Source organism: Drosophila takahashii, chromosome 2L (assembly GCF_030179915.1).
Source record: "Drosophila takahashii strain IR98-3 E-12201 chromosome 2L, DtakHiC1v2, whole genome shotgun sequence".
Lineage (NCBI taxonomy): Eukaryota > Metazoa > Arthropoda > Insecta > Diptera > Drosophilidae > Drosophila > Drosophila takahashii.
The window spans coordinates 28685718-28703365 of NC_091678.1; the positions used below are offsets into that span (position 1 = coordinate 28685718).

Sequence of the window (17648 nt, forward strand, 5' to 3'; positions counted from 1 at the left end):
AGTAGTATTTATTTTCGCATATAGTCTATATTCATGTTAAGCAATTGCAAAACTTTTTTATGTATCTCAGGTATTTGTGCATGCCAAGGTCTTCTTCAGCATTGGCGGGCGCTACTTCTCGGGGGAACCTGTGCAGTTCTCTTATATGCCCGACACCATAATGGATCACGCCCGCGATGTGACTATTAAGCTGCACCATCGAGTGGGCAAATATTTGAAAATCAATTTGTACTTTGCCGTCAAATGGATTATGCTGTCGGAGATCAGCTTTATATCCGGTGAGTACAGTACGTGAGATGCGGGGATGCAAAAATAAGTGAAACTGGCAGGGAATTGCTTTGCCAACTGAAGCAGGCAGTCTGAGGAAAAGCATTGCATGCGTACAAATGCATTTTTCAGCTTCATTTCACTCTCGATTATGCGACAACACAACGGATGGGAGGGAAAGCAATGCATTACTCTTAGGATGGATAAAACATTTTTCCAACATTTTGGCCAATAACAATAGACCTCAGAGAAGAGCGGATAGGTTAGGGGAAGGGACAGCCCAGAGATAAACGAACACAAACATTTCCTCCTGGCTTGAAATCCAAAGTCAATTGAATGCGAACAACCCGTCTGCTTGCAAATGTAAACAATATAAGACTTTAGGGTGGATATATCCACATCTGAAACTCGAGGTATGCGTTGCATTTTCAACATATTTTTGTATGAATATCCTGACAGGCTCCGATTAAAAGGCTCAATCCCGGGCTCAACCCTACGGCACAAATTACTTTATTTGAGCAGATCGCTTCGGTCAGTGAACCAAAAATCGCTTATATATTTCGGTGCAGAATCAACGTCAATCCCTCCGTTGTTAGGTGCGAAATAGGGTGGAGGGATAATTTCCCCTAGCAGGCGAGTTTGATTGATGAGTTCAATAAAGCGTGCCATATAAATAGGGATTTCCTGCATTTTACTATCCGGGCAGATGGCACATTGATTTGGTCAGGGAGAAAAATCCCTGATAGGGAAATCTAGTAGTTTTATTAAGGGTACAAGTCAATTAAACGGACAAGGGAGAGAAAAGGATGAGAGACAGTTAAAAATCTGAGCAACCTTGAAGGATTAATCAAGAAAAGGAAGCTAGCTTAGGCAAGCCAAGACTATACACCCTTGTAGATCGTTTCCATAGCAGCTATGTAATATAGCTGTCCGATCTTATAAACATAAAATAGTTATTTAATAAATATTAATTTGAATTTGTAGGCGTTTATGTATAAAAATAGCTTTCCTTCTTATTTTACCATTAACATTGCGATTGTTTTTGGCAACAAATTGTAAAATCATAAAAAAAACTACATTGCAGAGTAGAAGAAACTATGGCTGCGTTCAGCAGAACAACATGATCACTGATCACTGATGGATTTCTTACGATAGTTCTGCTGAACGCACATGATCACTGATCATGATGCAAGAATTTTGCATCAGTGATCAGGTAGCGTAAAAAAAGTACGCTACCTTTTCTTGATACATGATGCATGACTTCTGGCATGTATCGATAGTCGAAATATCGAAACTTATTAACAAAATAATTTAAAAAAAACCATAAATTCGGTGGAATTCTTTATAATTGTTCAGCCATTTTTGATATTTATGTATCCACGATAGCTGTGAGCAGTGCTGCAGTTGCGGGGGCGGGAAAAATATATATTTTCAAATTGCGCGCGCAATATTTGTTATATATTTTACTTTTACGTCGTCGAAATGTATCATGAGCGTTCAGCAGAACAAACTTGATTACTGATTACTGATCCATCAGTGATCATGTTGTTCTGCTGAACGCAGCCTATGATCATATAGTACACACAGTGAAGAAGCTCACGTGGAGATATTGCGAAACTGATGGTGCGATCAGAGCGAGTAGTATACCAATCGAAAGGTATCACTGGAACGACTTTTTGTCGCATCACAGGAGTTTTTGCTAGAGCTTTATTAGTATTTCTCAGAAATAGTTCTCGAATGGTACCGACGATCAGTAGTCCTGAATAGTTTGCCAAAAACAAAACCCAAGGATAACCAAATAATAAACAAAAATAAAACAATAAACAAAAAATAACTGCCATACCGTGCCCGCTTGTCTGCAGCAATTACATGACTATCCAGAAAACAAAATCGTCTCAACGAAGCATTTGTCACGCACACAAGACAAGTTGGGATGGAATCCGACTACTTATGTATGTATATAGAGTGGGTTGGAATGGTTTGAGGGTTAGGCGGAACGCACACCGGGGGCAACCAGCTGTTTTTTATTTGGAAGGCCTCGAGTGCAGGCCTCAAAGGGCGAGAAACTGGGGTAAGGGTAAACAAAAGAAACGCACGTTTAAAATAGTAGGGAAGCATCTTTCGAGTGTATGCGTATATTTTTATCAGGCACTGTGCGAGTGTACACAGATTTAACCCCAATTTGTGAGATTTGCTCGCGGTGATTGCAGTCCCTGCTGTCAGGCAGCTATACTCGTTTTTAAAGGTTTCTAAAAATGCAAAGGCCAAAAAATAAGAAAACAATGGCGGCACTAGAGAGAGAGGCCCTGGGGACACACAAAGGGAATTAGTTATAAAGGGCATGCGACAACAACAGTGAGATCTGCGCACTGTGGCAAAGGATATGCGGCATATTCGCCATTATCCCTGGAGCCCCTTTCCCTGTGTGTGTGTGATAAATGTGGCACGAAATATTTTAATTATTTTAAACGTTTTATGGCTCTGTGGTCGCTCAGTCGGGTGAGGCCAGCTACTCCCTTCGCTGGAGGGAAGCAGACGGGAATAAACCCTGCCACCCGAGGGACAATGGCTCGGTCGAAACAAAAGACACCATCCAGTCCTGTCTGAGAAGCAGGGACATAACTCAAAACAGCAGCCTCAACTCCGCCACTTTCCCGAAAGAACTTCGCACAGTAATTACGCCATTTACTGTCCAAAGAAACGAGGTCACCCACTCGAGAAAACGTTTTTGTCGGATGGACAGACAGCAGGGCTCACCCCAAACATTTATGTTTTGTCATACCCCGAAGATGTTTGCAAGATACAAAAAAGGCCGAGAAAACATAAGCTAGGATGGGAAAACTTTGGGATCAAAGTAAACTCTGGATAATGGAAAACGCACCAGTGTCCCGTTAAAGGTGGCCAGCTGTTGTAGCTGTGCTCAGGGATTAATACTTGAGTTGGGGCGCCAAGCTCTCTGCACAAAGTGGATCGTTCTCTAATTATCTTATAACTAGTACAACATAATAATCCCCAACGTAACCCTTACATTTTTCTCATTTTACCATCTTCAGTGCCCGCCCTTGGGAATTTCACAGACGAGCAGGAGCAGCGCAGCAATTCTCCGAGTCAGGCGCAGGATACCCATGATGACACCAAGAGCAACGAGTACCAGCCCAGCAAGAACAAGGCCAACGGAGTGGGTGGCTCTGCCGGGGGTCTTGGAGAGGGCGTGGCCACGGCGGGCGGCAGTTCTGGGGGCAACAGCAAATTCAACAACGGGCCGCAGCGTAAGTGGCTGAAAAGCACGATAAGTCCAATTACCATCACTTTTGCAATGCTACCGATCGGGCCTTTCGTTTTTTCGCGTCCTCGGACGCTGTCTAATTATTTAGTTGAACAATATTTACATTTAATTTCGTTTCGACGCGCGCCTTTGTTAATTTAAATTTCAATTTGCCCTTTGCTCTTTTCCGCTTTCATTGCAGTAATTGCGCCACGCCCCATCGATCAGGAGCCGAACGACGCCAACTTCATCGGGGTGGTCATCGTGGTGCTGACGACGATAATCATCCTGCTGGTGGCCATCATCCTGTTCATTGTCTCGCGGACGAAACGGGCCCGCGGCAGCAACGTCCTGGACGCGTTTCAGTACAGCTTCAATCCCAACACCCTCGGCGGCAACGTGGACAAGCACCGGCAGAATGGCAACAGCATCAAGGTAGGTGGGTTGCGAGTGGTGTAGAGGTGGATATGGAGCTGGAGATGGGGGTTAGGGTAGGGGTCAGGGATACGTGTGCGTGGTGGCCGGGAAATTCCTCTCTCGAATTTCCACATAATTGTTCAATGTAGCGTGGAGTTTCCACACTGCTTAGTCCTACGTGAGAAGCCCTCCGTCCGGCATTTATTTAAAGGGACTTTTCAATGCCCGACGACAGTGTGCGTGCTCTGTTGATTTGTGGGGGTCAAGCTTAAGTGGCCAGTCAGGGGGAAACTTTAAAGTTCAACCCACTGAGGGGAGTAAAATTGGATGAAAGAAGTTTTTCCCGAGTGGAAATTAAGAGTTCTGTGTGCGGCAAACTTTATCATCGAAATAGAAAGCGAAACACGGTCTTTCAGCACCAGAGCTATCGGGCTAGAAGTCGAAGCAACAGATGGACCAAGATAAGGGACTTATTTGGCCATGTGTCGAGTGTTAGGATAACAAGCTGAAGAAAAATTTAAAAGTTAAAAGTCTGTCTCGAATGGCCCTGGAAAAAAGACTTTAAATTTCTTTGGCTTCAGATTCTGAAAGCATTTTTTACCGAATAGAGAGTGGCTTTCCCAACGATATGTATCCATTAAACTAACTTTCTTTCTCATTTACTTTTATTGCTCTTTTAGGCCAGCGTGGATGACAGCGACTCGATAGGCAAAAACAGTCTCTACCACGAGCCCTTCAATGTGAACATGTACACGAGCGGTGTAAATGGCTACGCGGCGGTTAATGATTTACAGTGCAATATGACGCCCGATTATACAGGTGTGTAAGCCCCATCGACCCCCCTTGACCCCTTTTGAGCCCAGGCGGAGGGCGTTTCCGCCGGCTGGCGCAAAGAGTCATAAAATACGGCGTTGCCGGCAACTAATGCAAATACATTTCTGCGGCAATTTTCCCTGACTAAGCATACCTTTCCCCCGCTCTTTTCACCCCTTGCTGTCCTGTCGTCTGCTCGGCGACCCCACAGATGTGCCGGAAGGTGGTTACGCCGTGCCCCACATGCAGGACTACATGCCCTCGTCGAAAATGGCTGGTGGAGCGGCTGGCGGTGGTGGCTACGTGAACGTCCGTCGGACTCCGCCGCCGCCGCTGAGCAGTATTTTCCCGCGACCGCCGACAGTTCCGCCGCCACCCATGGAGAAGTACTACGCCACCACGGCCATCTTCAAGCCGCTCAAGGGCCCGGGCTCGGAGCGCAGCGGCTGCAGCAGCAACACGAACACGGTGAGCAGCGGCGGCGGCAAGAGCAGCCACAGCCACAGCAGCCACTGCAGCACAGGCGGACAGGACCACAGCGGCATCTACGACGACGGCATTGGCACCATGAACTCCAAGGCCACCGCCCCCATGATCAATCCGTACAGCAGCGGGAACAGCTCCTCGGCCTCCGCGGCGGCCGCTGCAGCGGAGTTCCAGCGGGCCAGGACCTATAACTTCCGCAGCTACCCCGACAATCTCTAGTTCGAAGCCTCGCTCAAGTTGGTGGCCGCGGCCCCGAAGCGGGTCGCCGCAGCCCCAGCCGGCAGTACCACCATGCCGAAGAAGCCGCAGCACTTGAGCCTGGTCGCCAACATGGCGGGCGGATACGAAAGCGGCCCCAGCAAGCCCAAGTACAGCCTGACTCTGCACAACGGCAAGCACGCCCCAGGAGGCAAGCACCTGCGCGATGGCCACCAGCAGCGCCAGCACCTCAAGGCCGTGGAAGGAGTCGTCTCCGCCGAGGAAGTGGTGGGCGTACACCTGAGGACCGGCGCAAAGGCAGCGGCTGCCGCGGGCGAAACTTCGGGCAATATTACCAGGTCAATAGGGGAAAGCGGCAATGGAAGGGAAGGCGCCAAGGACGAAAGTGACAATGAGCTGGGAGGCGGCGGAATGGCAAACGGTGTCATGAGGGCACAAAAAAAAAGGCTGTGGTATCATTGATGAAAACCCCATGTTGAATGGATTTGAGGTAAGTCGAAGGTCTTTTATCCATCTTCATTATTAAATATTAAAAATATATATAATATAGCCGCAGATTATGAGTCGGATACTCTAACCACTCTAAGTCCAGAAAAGTAGTTGACCTATGGTGTGTTTCAAAATTATACGACACCATAAATTTCTTAAATATTTTTTTTATTAAAAGTCGTATTAAGGTGATTGTGTTTGTATTTAATCGTTATACCAAAACAAAGAATTTCATGTGAAAACAATATAATATTTGTCTCCGTGGCATAACTTATAATAAAATCTTAATTTTAAGGTGTTTCATAATTATACGACACCATTGATTTTTTCCGGTTCCAATGATCAAACTTACCCGAATTTTTTTTCTGGTTAAATATAAACTAAAAGATTCGATTTTGAGAGTAATCCAGCTTTGGGCTGGATCTTTGATCCTTCTAATCTTCGGCCCATATATAAATATTGAATATTTCTCTCTATACCTTAAAAAAAGTTTTTTTTCGAAGTCATATCCCCCAATTCGTCTTAACTTTTGTCTGGTCAATATTCTTAACACTTTTGAATCATATAAGAATCCTGTTCAGAGTATTACGTGCACGTAAGAATTGCCCTTTTGGAACCAAACTGTTTTATTCCAAAAATATTTGATTTTTTTCAAAACCTTAATAAACTTTCCACATTTCACGATTGAAACATTTGAATGCGATCCCCAGTCTGCGCCCCCTTAATGAAATCCCATGGAGAAAACACTCAAATTCGTATGAAAAAATTTCGAAAAAACTTCAAAGTGGCGCAGACTGGGGATCGCATTTCAAATGTTCCAATCGTGAAATGTGGAAAGTTTATTAAGGTTTTGAAGAACAAATTTTTGCATTTTGACAAAAAAGTGACGGCCAAAATCAAATGTTTTTGGAATAAAACAGGTTTTGTTCCAAAAGGGCAGTTATTAAAAATGATTTTTTAGGTCTGTTTCGTGCACGTAATGAACTGAAAGGGATTTTTATTTGATTCAAAAGTGCTAAGAATATTGACCAGACAAAAGTTAAGACGAATTGTGGGATATGTCTTCGAAAAACTACTTTTTTAAGGTGTAGAGAGACATATTCAATATTTATGTATTGGTTGAAGATTGAAAGGACCTTTGGGCTGGATTACTATCAAAATGGAACCTTTTAGTTTATATTTAACCAGAAAAAAAATTTCGGTCAAGTTTGATCATTGGAACCGGAAAAAATCGATGGTGTCGTATAATTATGAAACGATCGCACATAAACGAAAAATATACTATATTTCGAAAAATTAGCTGTAAATCCTTAAAAAGAGGATCAAGGACGCGTGGTATTTTATTTTCGTACACATCATACATTGTTCTTTCGATCTGCATTTAAATGTTTCGCTTTCTATAAACAACAACGACGCTACAAATTTTCAAAAAATAAGTGTGTTGGTGTCGTATAATTTTGAAACACACCATACAATTTTTAATTGTACTTTTAAAACAATAAAATACATGAAGGAACAAAATAGTTGTGTTACGATATTAATTGTGGTGTCACAATTCAAGGCCCCAAAAAATAAAACAACAAAATACATGCAAAAATATCTACACGAAAGTTTTCTGTTGTAGCGTGCCGAATGAATAAATTTTAGGTAGCGTACTTATTTAGTCGCATCTAAAATCATTTTTCGTCACAACAGTTGATATCAGAACTTTTGTACGTTGAAGGTGCGATCGTCACTAGTTTTTTACCTCGTTAAGAGGTGTTTTTATTTGATATCAGAAGTTTTTGTTTGTTTACTTTTGCTCTCATAGGTGCTAATATAAACATTTAAATTTAAATTGGTCATAAATCATAATTTTTAAACTATTGTATTTTAACGAATTAAGTTAAAAAGGCGTTGAAGTATTTCAAAATACCTTTTAAACGAGTTATAGCACATGTCTGTACCTTTAGTAGTGTAGAACTTACAAACTAACGAAATGTAGCTATTTGTAGCTTTTTCCCGCTAAAGTAGCGGCTTTTTCCAAAAGTCGTAGAACAAAAGATTTCTATATGGAACTCTTAAGTGCAAATTTACTGATTCCATGACCCTAAAATACAGTTCGGATACCCTCACACCAAATTCAATACTCAGGGAGCGTTAGTAGTTTGAGCTGGCAAAAGTGGCTATTTTCGTATAAAAATAACTTTTAAACGTGACTTTTTACAGTATTGTGTTATATACCAAATTTAAGGAATCTCAAGGGCTATACAGTTTAAAGTTTTAAAGAAAATCATTCGAGCCGTTTTAGAGAAAAATAAAAAAAATCTAAAAAAAAAGTTTTACAAAATTGTCTTTTGTTCATATCTTTTTATACCCGTTACTCGTAGAGTAAAAGGGTATATTAAATTCGTGCAAAAGTATGTAACAGCTAGAAGGAAGCGTTTGCGACCCCATAAAGTATATATATTCTTGATCAGGGGCACTAGCCGAGTCGATCTAGCCATGTCCGTCTGTCCGTCTGTCTGTCTGTATGAACGCTGAGATCTCGGAAACTACAAAAGCTAGAAGGTTGAGATTTCCCACACATATTCTTTGGCTTCCTACGCAGCGCAAGTTTATTTTAGCCGAGCGCCACGCCCCCTCTAACGCCCACAATCGCCCACTAACGATTTTAAAATGGGTCCTGCGCCCACATCTTTAAAGATTTCCGAGAAGTATAAATGCAATTTTGTTGTGTATATTTATACCTATCGAAATGTAGAAGACATTTTTCAAATCGGACCATTCATTAAAAAGTTATACGCAATCAAAAATTATATATCTATCTCCCTCGCACTCCCTTTAGCTGAGTTACGATTATTAGTCGGGACACCAACCCGAGTACAGCGTTCGCACTCCCTTAAGCTGAGTGACGGGTATTAGATAGTCGGGACACACGATCGGACTATCACAGCAGATTTTCAATTTTGCGGCTATATAATAGTAGTCGCCTTCGCACACTCTCCTGGTGCGCTTCGTCACTACGTGGACTGCCGTCCATAGTGATAGCTGATATAGAAACGACCGGAAAATTAATGTAAAATAAAAGGAAATGTAAAATTTTTGCGATTTGTAAATTAATAGGAATGATCTGCAAGGGTTATTTTCTTGTTCTAGATTGATTTTACAAAGTTTTTTTTTGTGTTACTCAACTAACCAACAGTAAAGCAAGAATTTTTACGACGGCGCCGCCTAGCAGCAACCATGGCTGCAGTGGTATGCAAGGAAGAAATTTGGGTTTTTGCGTTAAGGGCGTGGGCGTGGCAAACTTTTTTAAATTCAATCGATAGGTATTGACGAAACAAATACATTAAAGTTTACATTTTGATTTTAGCATCAAAACTTTGGGCCAGTTTTTATGCGGTTTGTGGATGTTAGAGGAAGCGTGGCACCTTGGTGAAACAGTCTTGCGCTGCGTAGGGCCCCCAAGAATCTGCACGCTTAGTGTCAAACTTCTAGCTTCTATAGTTTCCGAGATCAAAGCGTTCATACAGACAGACGGACATAGTAAAAATATATATACACACTTTATAGGGTCGAAAAGTATATACACACAAAAAAAACTTGGTTAAATCAACTGTTATAATTGTCAAACAGGCCCCAACCAGCAAAATTGTCAATTCTACTAAGTAAATAGTTATTCCACAACAACAAAATACACACAATTAGCAAAGACACAAACGCAAAGCAAAAACAAAATACATGTAACTACTTAAATAGTTACGTTACTATCTTTGTTGGTCAATTTTACCAAGCAAATTTTTTTGTGTGTATAGATACAAAAAGCCTATTGTAACCATTTTGATTTTAAATTAACACCATTTCCGTAATCTTGTTTATATCGTCTGCAGATAGATCGTCTTCACTGAGATTGATGAACTATGCAAAGGAACTAGTGAGATGTTGGATCTACCAAGTGAAAAAAACCGCCAATTATGGCGAAGCGGACAGAGTGTCAAAGATGAACAAAGAGTTGGAACAATTAAGCCCCAACAATTAACCCACTGAGCAAACAAGAAACGAAGCAAATCGAATCGAAAACGAAATCAAGACGCCTACCAATCATTTTTAAAGTAAGGTCGAGAATATGCCAACAATTTAAGTAATGCAAAATTTAAGAAACACCTTGTAAATATACGAGTTTAGAAATCAATAATGAACAACATGCATATGATAGCAAATGAGTTAAATTAAAGAAAATATTAAGACGAATTTAAGGTCTAGCATTTAGCGACACAGTTTGTTTATAAAACGAAGCAAGAAAAATTATATTGAGTAACACCTATACGAATAACTAGCTTAGAATAATATTTAATTAACTTGTAGTAATCTTTCGGGAAGAACTCTGAAAATCTGCAAACTAACTGTACATGCCTGTGAACCTACCCCTGACTAAACCTGAACTAAACCCTATAAGAGCCTACACTTACACTACTTAAGTCCCACTGTACATTTTCTGTGTATAAACTTATAGACATAGATTGTTTGCTATAGATGGAAACGACACGTTAGGCGAAATTACGTAGGAAAAACCTCGACTGAGGTAGAAGATGATAAAATTGAACGGAATTTAACGGACCAAGATAGCGTGCAGAGCGTCTACGCCTAAACCAAGTAAAATGAAGTTTTCATCAATGATTTGTGATTAAATATTCAACTATTTATAGACACGCAGATGCGAGTATTCAGTTCTTAAAGCTAACTTTAATTTATGGAAACGTACTACCCGCAAACAAATGACTCTGACTATAAAAGAAAGCACTATGGATATAATAGAAATAAAATAAATCGTATTTATAATTAATATTAACGGATAATCATGTATATGTTCCTTTTAAGTTTAATGCGCATTAGTATCACCCGAACACTTCCTAAGAGTTAAACGTAGTAGCTTCGTAGTAGTTTAAAAAAGCAGCAGCAAAGATAAAATAATTTTAAACAGCCGGATATATACATAGGAAAACAATAGGCGTGTTGGAAGTAGCGTTTAATATAAACAAGACAAGACACTTTACACCCATCACATACACAGAAAAATTAGTTTAAATAGCAAAACATTAAAAAAAGAAAACCAAACAGGCACACAATCCACACAAACAATGTTTAAAATGTTTGTGCAAAAATTTGAAAAGTTTTTATCAAGGAAAAAAGATAACAGGATAAAATTAAGCAAAAGGTTAAAACAATATTTAAAAGTATTTAATAATATTAAGCTTCGGAATATGTCCTTATGTATTTCTCAACTTTCTGCACAAATTCTAAACTTTCCAACTTTCCATTGCACCAACGGTTTGCCAGCTTTGGCCCCCTGACTACACATTTCCAGCAAGACACGATCAAACACCGCATGATAAAACACTGTCTGACACTGAAAAATTACTATCGAGCATAAACAAATCACGAACCTACCCACAAGACTTGTGTAAATTATAGAAACATAAAAGAAAGCTAATAAAATAAAAGTTAGACAGTAAGTAAAAAAAGAGATTTTGTAAAAATTAATAAAAGTAGGTACACTGTAAAAACTTATATGCTAATGTAACTATTCGATCTTTCGGAAATCACGGCAAATGTCATATAAATTGTTTATTTCCGGTGCGCTTTGCGGTCTATAGACCGACTAGTTTAATTTCTAAATTAATTTAAATGCATTTATTATGTGTACAATTTTCAAAGGCAAATATATAGTATTCAATTATTTAAACAGCAAACACCACTTCTTATTTTCTTTACTCATAAACTATGGAACGTGAGTTCGGAAACAAGTTCGATCGCGGGGTTTGAGCGAATAATCATTTATCTGTATTAGCTTGCAAATAGTACAACTATATATTGTTTATAGCGAAGTTAACAAGAGCTCTTCGGCAAGATTTATTGATTCGATCGAAAGTTCGAATCTTAAGATTAATAATTAACTTGGAAACATTTTTAGTAATTTTTTATTTCCTTCCAAAGCGGAAATTTATTAGGGCTCTTACTTCTGCTAGAAAAAGAAAAATACTTTTTGAATATAAAACCTAAGCATTTAATCCACAGGACTGACTTATAAACGAAAATCATTCCGCAGAAATTTTGGGTTTGGGCTGTGGTCGTATCCTCTAAAAATCGGACTTTTATTTTTTAATTTTTCGACATAAATTACACTGTGCAACAAATTAATGCTTTTTAAATTTAGCTCGATTGTTGAGTTCGTTACGAATTTTTTTTCAAAGTTTGAAAAATGCTGGAATTGGCCACCTTTTTTCAAAAGATACACTCTTTATTTTTTAAGCCCCATACTTAGAATAATTTTCGGATTTTTTTTTAAGGGAAAACAAATTTGGGAAAACATAGTCAAAAAACATAAAAGCATGCAGCTCCGGTCAAAATAGTAGTAGTGTTGCCGCCCGTGTTTTTAAAAGTTTGTTTTTGTAATGTATCATCTCCTGGTAATATTGTACGGATTACACAGGCCGACAAAATGTGACATGGGTCGGTGTCCAGGCCTGCCACCATTTTATTTCGATAAATTAAAAAAATTTAAAAAATTAAGGACATAAGGTGTCTTTGGATCAAAAATGCATCGTAGAAGAAAATATTTTTATTTAATTTTTAAACACTGTTCACAAATGAAGATTTTTAAATGGCCTGTGATGAGTTCCGTGATCCTTCTAATATCCCTTTTGCTTTTGGTTATTAGCTCTCAAATTCTCTTGCTATTGATGGTTGGCCAGCAGAGTTTTGATCTCCTGAGACCCTGCTTTTCCGACCAACTTTTACTAGCTTGTGTTTTGTAGTGTTCGTGAATACATGCTTGGGCTGTATTTAGGGATTCAGGTAGACTATTTGTATAGGAGTCGTCTGCCGACCCCATTCGTGCAATTTCATCCGCCTTTTCGTTTCCTGGTATGTCGTTGTGCCCTGGCACCCATGTTATCTGTACATGATTGTTTGTTGCTAGTATGTTAAGAGCCGACTTACAATCGGCTACTAGTGTCGAGTTGGTTCTTACTGGTGCGAGAGATTTGATAGCCGCTTGGCTATCAGAGTATATCCGTACCTTGGTATTCCTGAGGCATTGCTGAATCGAAAGCTTGGCTGCTTCTAAAATAGCAAGTACCTCAGCCTGAAAAACTGTCGCTGATTCTGGGAGGTGGAATTTCGATTCTATCCCCCAGCTTTCAGCGAAAATTCCAGACCCTACACCACAGGCCATCTTGGAGCCGTCAGTGTAGAGAGATACCTCATCATAATACCATCTGCAAGGGTATAAAAACACCTTACTGATTGTATGGCATAGCCCCATAATTCAAACCAAAAATGGATCCGATCGCATAATCGGTGCGGAAAAATTAATTAAGTGCCCCAACCGACTTCCGGTTGGGGCTCATCTTCTGGGCTTTCAAAAATTTCCACAAACAAAGCTTGAAATAAAACAAGAGAGAACGCTATAGTCGGGTTGGTGTCCCGACTATCTAATGCCCGTCACTCAGCTAAAGGGAGTGCGAACGCCGTATTCGGGATGGTGTCCCGACTATCTTATAATCGTAACTCAGCTAAAGGGAGTGCGATGGAGATAGATATATAAACAATTTTGAAAACTGTCTTCTACTTTTCGATAAGTATAAATATACACAACAAAATTGCATTTACACTTCTCGGAAATCTTTAAAGATGTTTTAAAATCGTTAGTGGGCGATAAACTTGTGCTGCGTAGGAGGCCCAAGAATATGTGTGGAAAATCTTAACCTTCTAGCTTTTGTAGTTTCCGAGATCTCAGCGTTCATACAGACGGAGAGACGGACAGACGGACATGGCTAGATCGACTTGACCCTGATCAAGAATATATATACTTTATGGGGTCGGAAACGCATCCTTCTACACAAAAAAAAAAAAACTTGGTAAAATCAACTGTAATAATTGTCAAACAGGCCCCAACCAGAAAAATTGTCAATTCTACTAAGTAAATAGTCATTTCACAACAACAAAATACACACAATTAGCAAAGACACAAACCCAAAGCAAAAACAAAATACACGTAACTATTTTAATAGTCGCGTAACTATCTTTGTTTGTCAATTTTACCAAGCAAATTTTTATGTGTGTAGCTGTTACATACTTTTGCACGAATACAATAAACCCTTTTACTCTACGAGTAAGAGGTATATATATCAACTTGTTTGGTTGAAAACTGTGGGAATGGTTGATGTTTTAATCAAGCAATTTCGCATTTTTCGAGAGTCCTGGGAGTCCTTAGGGGCCGGGGCTGGGCTGGGGGAACATGACGCAAATCGACATCTACTCTTTTATAGTAATACTCGATATATATTTTTAAAACAAAATGACTCATATCCGCATCGTCCATTTCTTTATCGAATTCTAGGACTTCAACAAATATAAGTTCCACATTCAATAAAATATTCATGTTTTATTTTATTCCAAGGACCGTAAATAATCATTATTTGAGATTTTTATTTTAAAAGGCTTACTGAGGTTTTTACAAGTTTTAATCAACAATTTAACTGGTTTTTATGCACTTTATAGACATGAACAAATAACAGTTAATTTGCTTTCCAGATTTGTTGAAATGCATATACTTTGTGGACAAGAGGAAAAAGAACGTGGTTTTTGACGTTTAAATCAAAATATCACAGTAGTCTTTTTAAAATAAAAATCTCAAATAATGATTATTTACGGTCCCTGTTTTATTCACATTGACATTAGACATCGAAAATTTAGAAGGCAAACGATAGACGGTATGTGTGAACCTTATTTCATTTTTCCACCATCCTCCCATCACGTTCCCCCAAAAAATATTGTAATGTGAATAGGCTATTAACGATTTAATTTCGTTAAAAATCACAAACACACCTAAAAAGTATTGCCTATATGTTAATGTTTTCGTTTCCCCTCCGACACGTTTAAGCTTCGGCACTTCAATAGTAAGAATACTTGTTTTGAGTATAGTTTAACGAACTAAAAAAAGCACAGACAATGGCCGAGCGGTTAGCCTTTCCATCAATATCCTTGTTCAATTTCTACGTGAGGAAAGAATATTTTTATTTTTTATACATGAACCGCATTTTAACGCAGTAAACGTTTTGCGTTACAAGTTTGGAAAAGTATAATAATTTCGTAATAATTTATGTCCGGACCACATTACAAGCCGGCCATGCCTATAGCAAGGAAGAAGGGGGCTCAAATAGTAGTAAAAGTTTGGTTAGACATAGCAGCTATAAATAAAGAGCCATTGGAGTGAGACTGGTATCATCGTAATGGCTGTTCTTTTGGCTATAGCCTACATCATTTTGAAGTTATTTGCAAAGCCTTCGAGGAACGTTTCAAAATGTCAACATACTTTTCAAACCAGTCTAACAGTAAACCAGTAGGTTAGGTTAGGTTAGGTGAGCATGGTTGGGGATTATAAAATAATCCCCTCACTTAGGCCGCCTTGGGCACCTTGTGATACCCCATGATCTCCGAATAGATCCATTTCCCTAGGTCATGGGTTATTAGTTTCTCAAACCAGTTAATTCTTTTCAGAAAACAAAGGAGTTTTGGGATGCTTGTTCCTTGTATGGGGGCAAGGTTCGGAAGCGTGTAGCTTCCTAGTGTTTGAAAGCATTTGAGGTTGTGAGCTGGGCAGAAGCATAGAAGACAGTGGCCCGTGAGGGCATTAATTAAGAGGGAAATGTCTGCCCTGTTGCATTGTAAAAGGGTTTGGTTATTTTCGGGTTATAATTACCCCAGGTGAGCCTGGAGGTGTGATATGTTGAGATCGTATTCCAACGGTTGTTGGAGAGGGTATAGAATCTTTGCTTGAGGAGAAGCTTGCCGGTAGCTATGGGCATGCCCACCGTGTCCTTAACGCGAAGGATGGCGGTGGTTGTCCCTTGTCTTGCTAGTTCGTCCGCTATGCAGTAGCCTTTAATGTTACGGTGTCCAGGCACCCAAATGAGGCTGATTCTGAGATGAGTGGCCATCTCGTTCAGAGATTTGCGGCATTCAGAGATAGTAAGTGAGTCAGTTGAATAGGAGTCGAGGGCCCTGAGGGCTGCTTAACTGTCCGAAAATATGAAGATGTCGGTGATGTAGTGATTTGTTGTATCCAAAAAGAGACTTTTATGTCTAGTTCAGGCGAGAAAACTCCCCCTCCTGTTTGCAAGTTAAGCTTGGAGCCATCCGTGTATATATTGACGGCGCACTGTGGGGCGCCTAGAACAAAAAGCCTGCCAAAATGGTTTTTTTTTTTTAAGATTTTCCAAAATGTTGCAATGCAACTTTAAAAACAATTCATTTCTCTATACAAATCCAAAGGAAAGAGTGATCTGTGATGAATGGTTCTCCCACTACAGATTTATAAAGTGGATTTTTCGAAACATAATTTTAGCCAATAAGAAAAAAAGGTATTTTTACACATCTTTGAAATTTTTCTGAAAGCGCCCAAGGGCCTAAGTTGTATATGTAACGATTGAAATTTTAAGAGCAACCAATTCTTAAAATATTAATTACACTGTGCAGCATTTTTAGTGCTTTTTAAATTTACCTCGATGGATGCTATATTTTTGGATTCGTTACGAATTCCCAAGTTAAACTGCGTTTTCCAAAAAGTTCCCCGACGCAAGGATTCTTAGCAAAAGGACCTTAAAGTTCGAAAAATGGTGAAATTGGCAAACTTTGCGGAGCTCTGAGAGGCAAATGGATGCATGATTTGATTCGATGTTAAAATTTTTTAAAAGATACACTCTTTATCGTTCAAACCCCATACTTAGAATAATTTTAGGATTTTTTTTAAGGCATAAATAAATTCCAGAAAACATAGTCAAAAAACTTAAAAACATACAGCTGCGGTCAAAATAGTAGTAGTGTTGCCGCCTGTTTATTTAAAAGTTTGTTGTTGTAATTGGTCTTTTCCCGGTAATATTGTATTGATTATAATTTTACTATTAGACTAATTGGATAAAAAAAAGTGACAACATCAAACCCTTAAAAACACAGGGCGGCAACACTACTACTATTTTGACCGCAGCAGTATGTTTTTAAGTTTTTAGACCCTGTTTTCAGGAATTTATTTCTGCCTTAAAAAAAATCCTAAAACTATTCTTAGTATGGGATTTGAAAGATAAAGAGTGTAACTTTTAAAAAACTTTAACATCGAATCAAACCATGCATCCATTTGCCTCTGAGATCTCCGCAAAGTTGGCCAATTTCAGCATTTCTCGAACTTTGAGGTCCTTTTGCTAAGAATCCTTGCGTCGGGGAACTTTTTGGAAAACGCAGTTAAACTTGGGAATTCGTAACGAATCCAAAAATATAGCATCCATCGTGGTAAATTTTTGATGCTGCATAGTGTTATTTTTATTATTTTTTTATTATTTTTTTTTAATTTTTTAAAAGGGGTCCAAAAAAATTGGGATCTTTTGGATATTTTTGGACGTAAAGTAGTGTTACACCCTAGATCCCCGTTTAATTCTTTTTTTTTTTAAAAGTTTAGATATTTAACTACATTTTCTGAAAAAATTAGCCTGCCCTTTTGTGCCTCTTCTGAGAAAACCGCAGTTTAAGTTAGCAAGAAATGTTCATAATTTGAAATATCGTCAGCCCTGGTTATCCGCGCGCCCTAACATCATGAAGATATTTTACTTATGTGAAGGTATTGATCAAGATAATGATATATTAATAAACAAATTTG

At 39.2% G+C, this 17648-nt stretch overlaps 2 protein-coding genes across 2 annotated transcripts in view; both read left to right on the forward strand.

The window, feature by feature from the left end:
- The window catches only part of smal (smoke alarm), a 40444-nt gene extending 34977 nt beyond the window's left edge, over positions 1 to 5467 (forward strand). The window contains exons 8-12 of the mRNA XM_017137162.3: positions 71 to 278; positions 3321 to 3536; positions 3735 to 3967; positions 4630 to 4768; positions 4974 to 5467. Coding sequence (XP_016992651.1) covers positions 71 to 278; positions 3321 to 3536; positions 3735 to 3967; positions 4630 to 4768; positions 4974 to 5467 — 1290 coding nt within the window. The remainder of the gene's footprint in view (positions 1 to 70; positions 279 to 3320; positions 3537 to 3734; positions 3968 to 4629; positions 4769 to 4973) is intronic.
- Positions 5468 to 5539: 72 nt separating this feature from the next.
- Positions 5540 to 11688, forward strand: LOC108054284 (uncharacterized). Its single transcript, XM_017137163.2, has 2 exons — positions 5540 to 5957; positions 9829 to 11688. Exon 1 carries the CDS (start codon positions 5540 to 5542, stop codon positions 5927 to 5929), a length of 390 nt encoding a protein of 129 aa, XP_016992652.2. The 3' UTR covers positions 5930 to 5957; positions 9829 to 11688.
- Positions 11689 to 17648: the final 5960 nt, after the last annotated feature.

Bases quoted from the DNA above. Each gene is read 5' to 3' on its own strand.
- LOC108054284 (XM_017137163.2), top strand. From the start codon at position 5,540: ATGCCGAAGAAGCCGCAGCACTTGAGCCTGGTCGCCAACATGGCGGGC.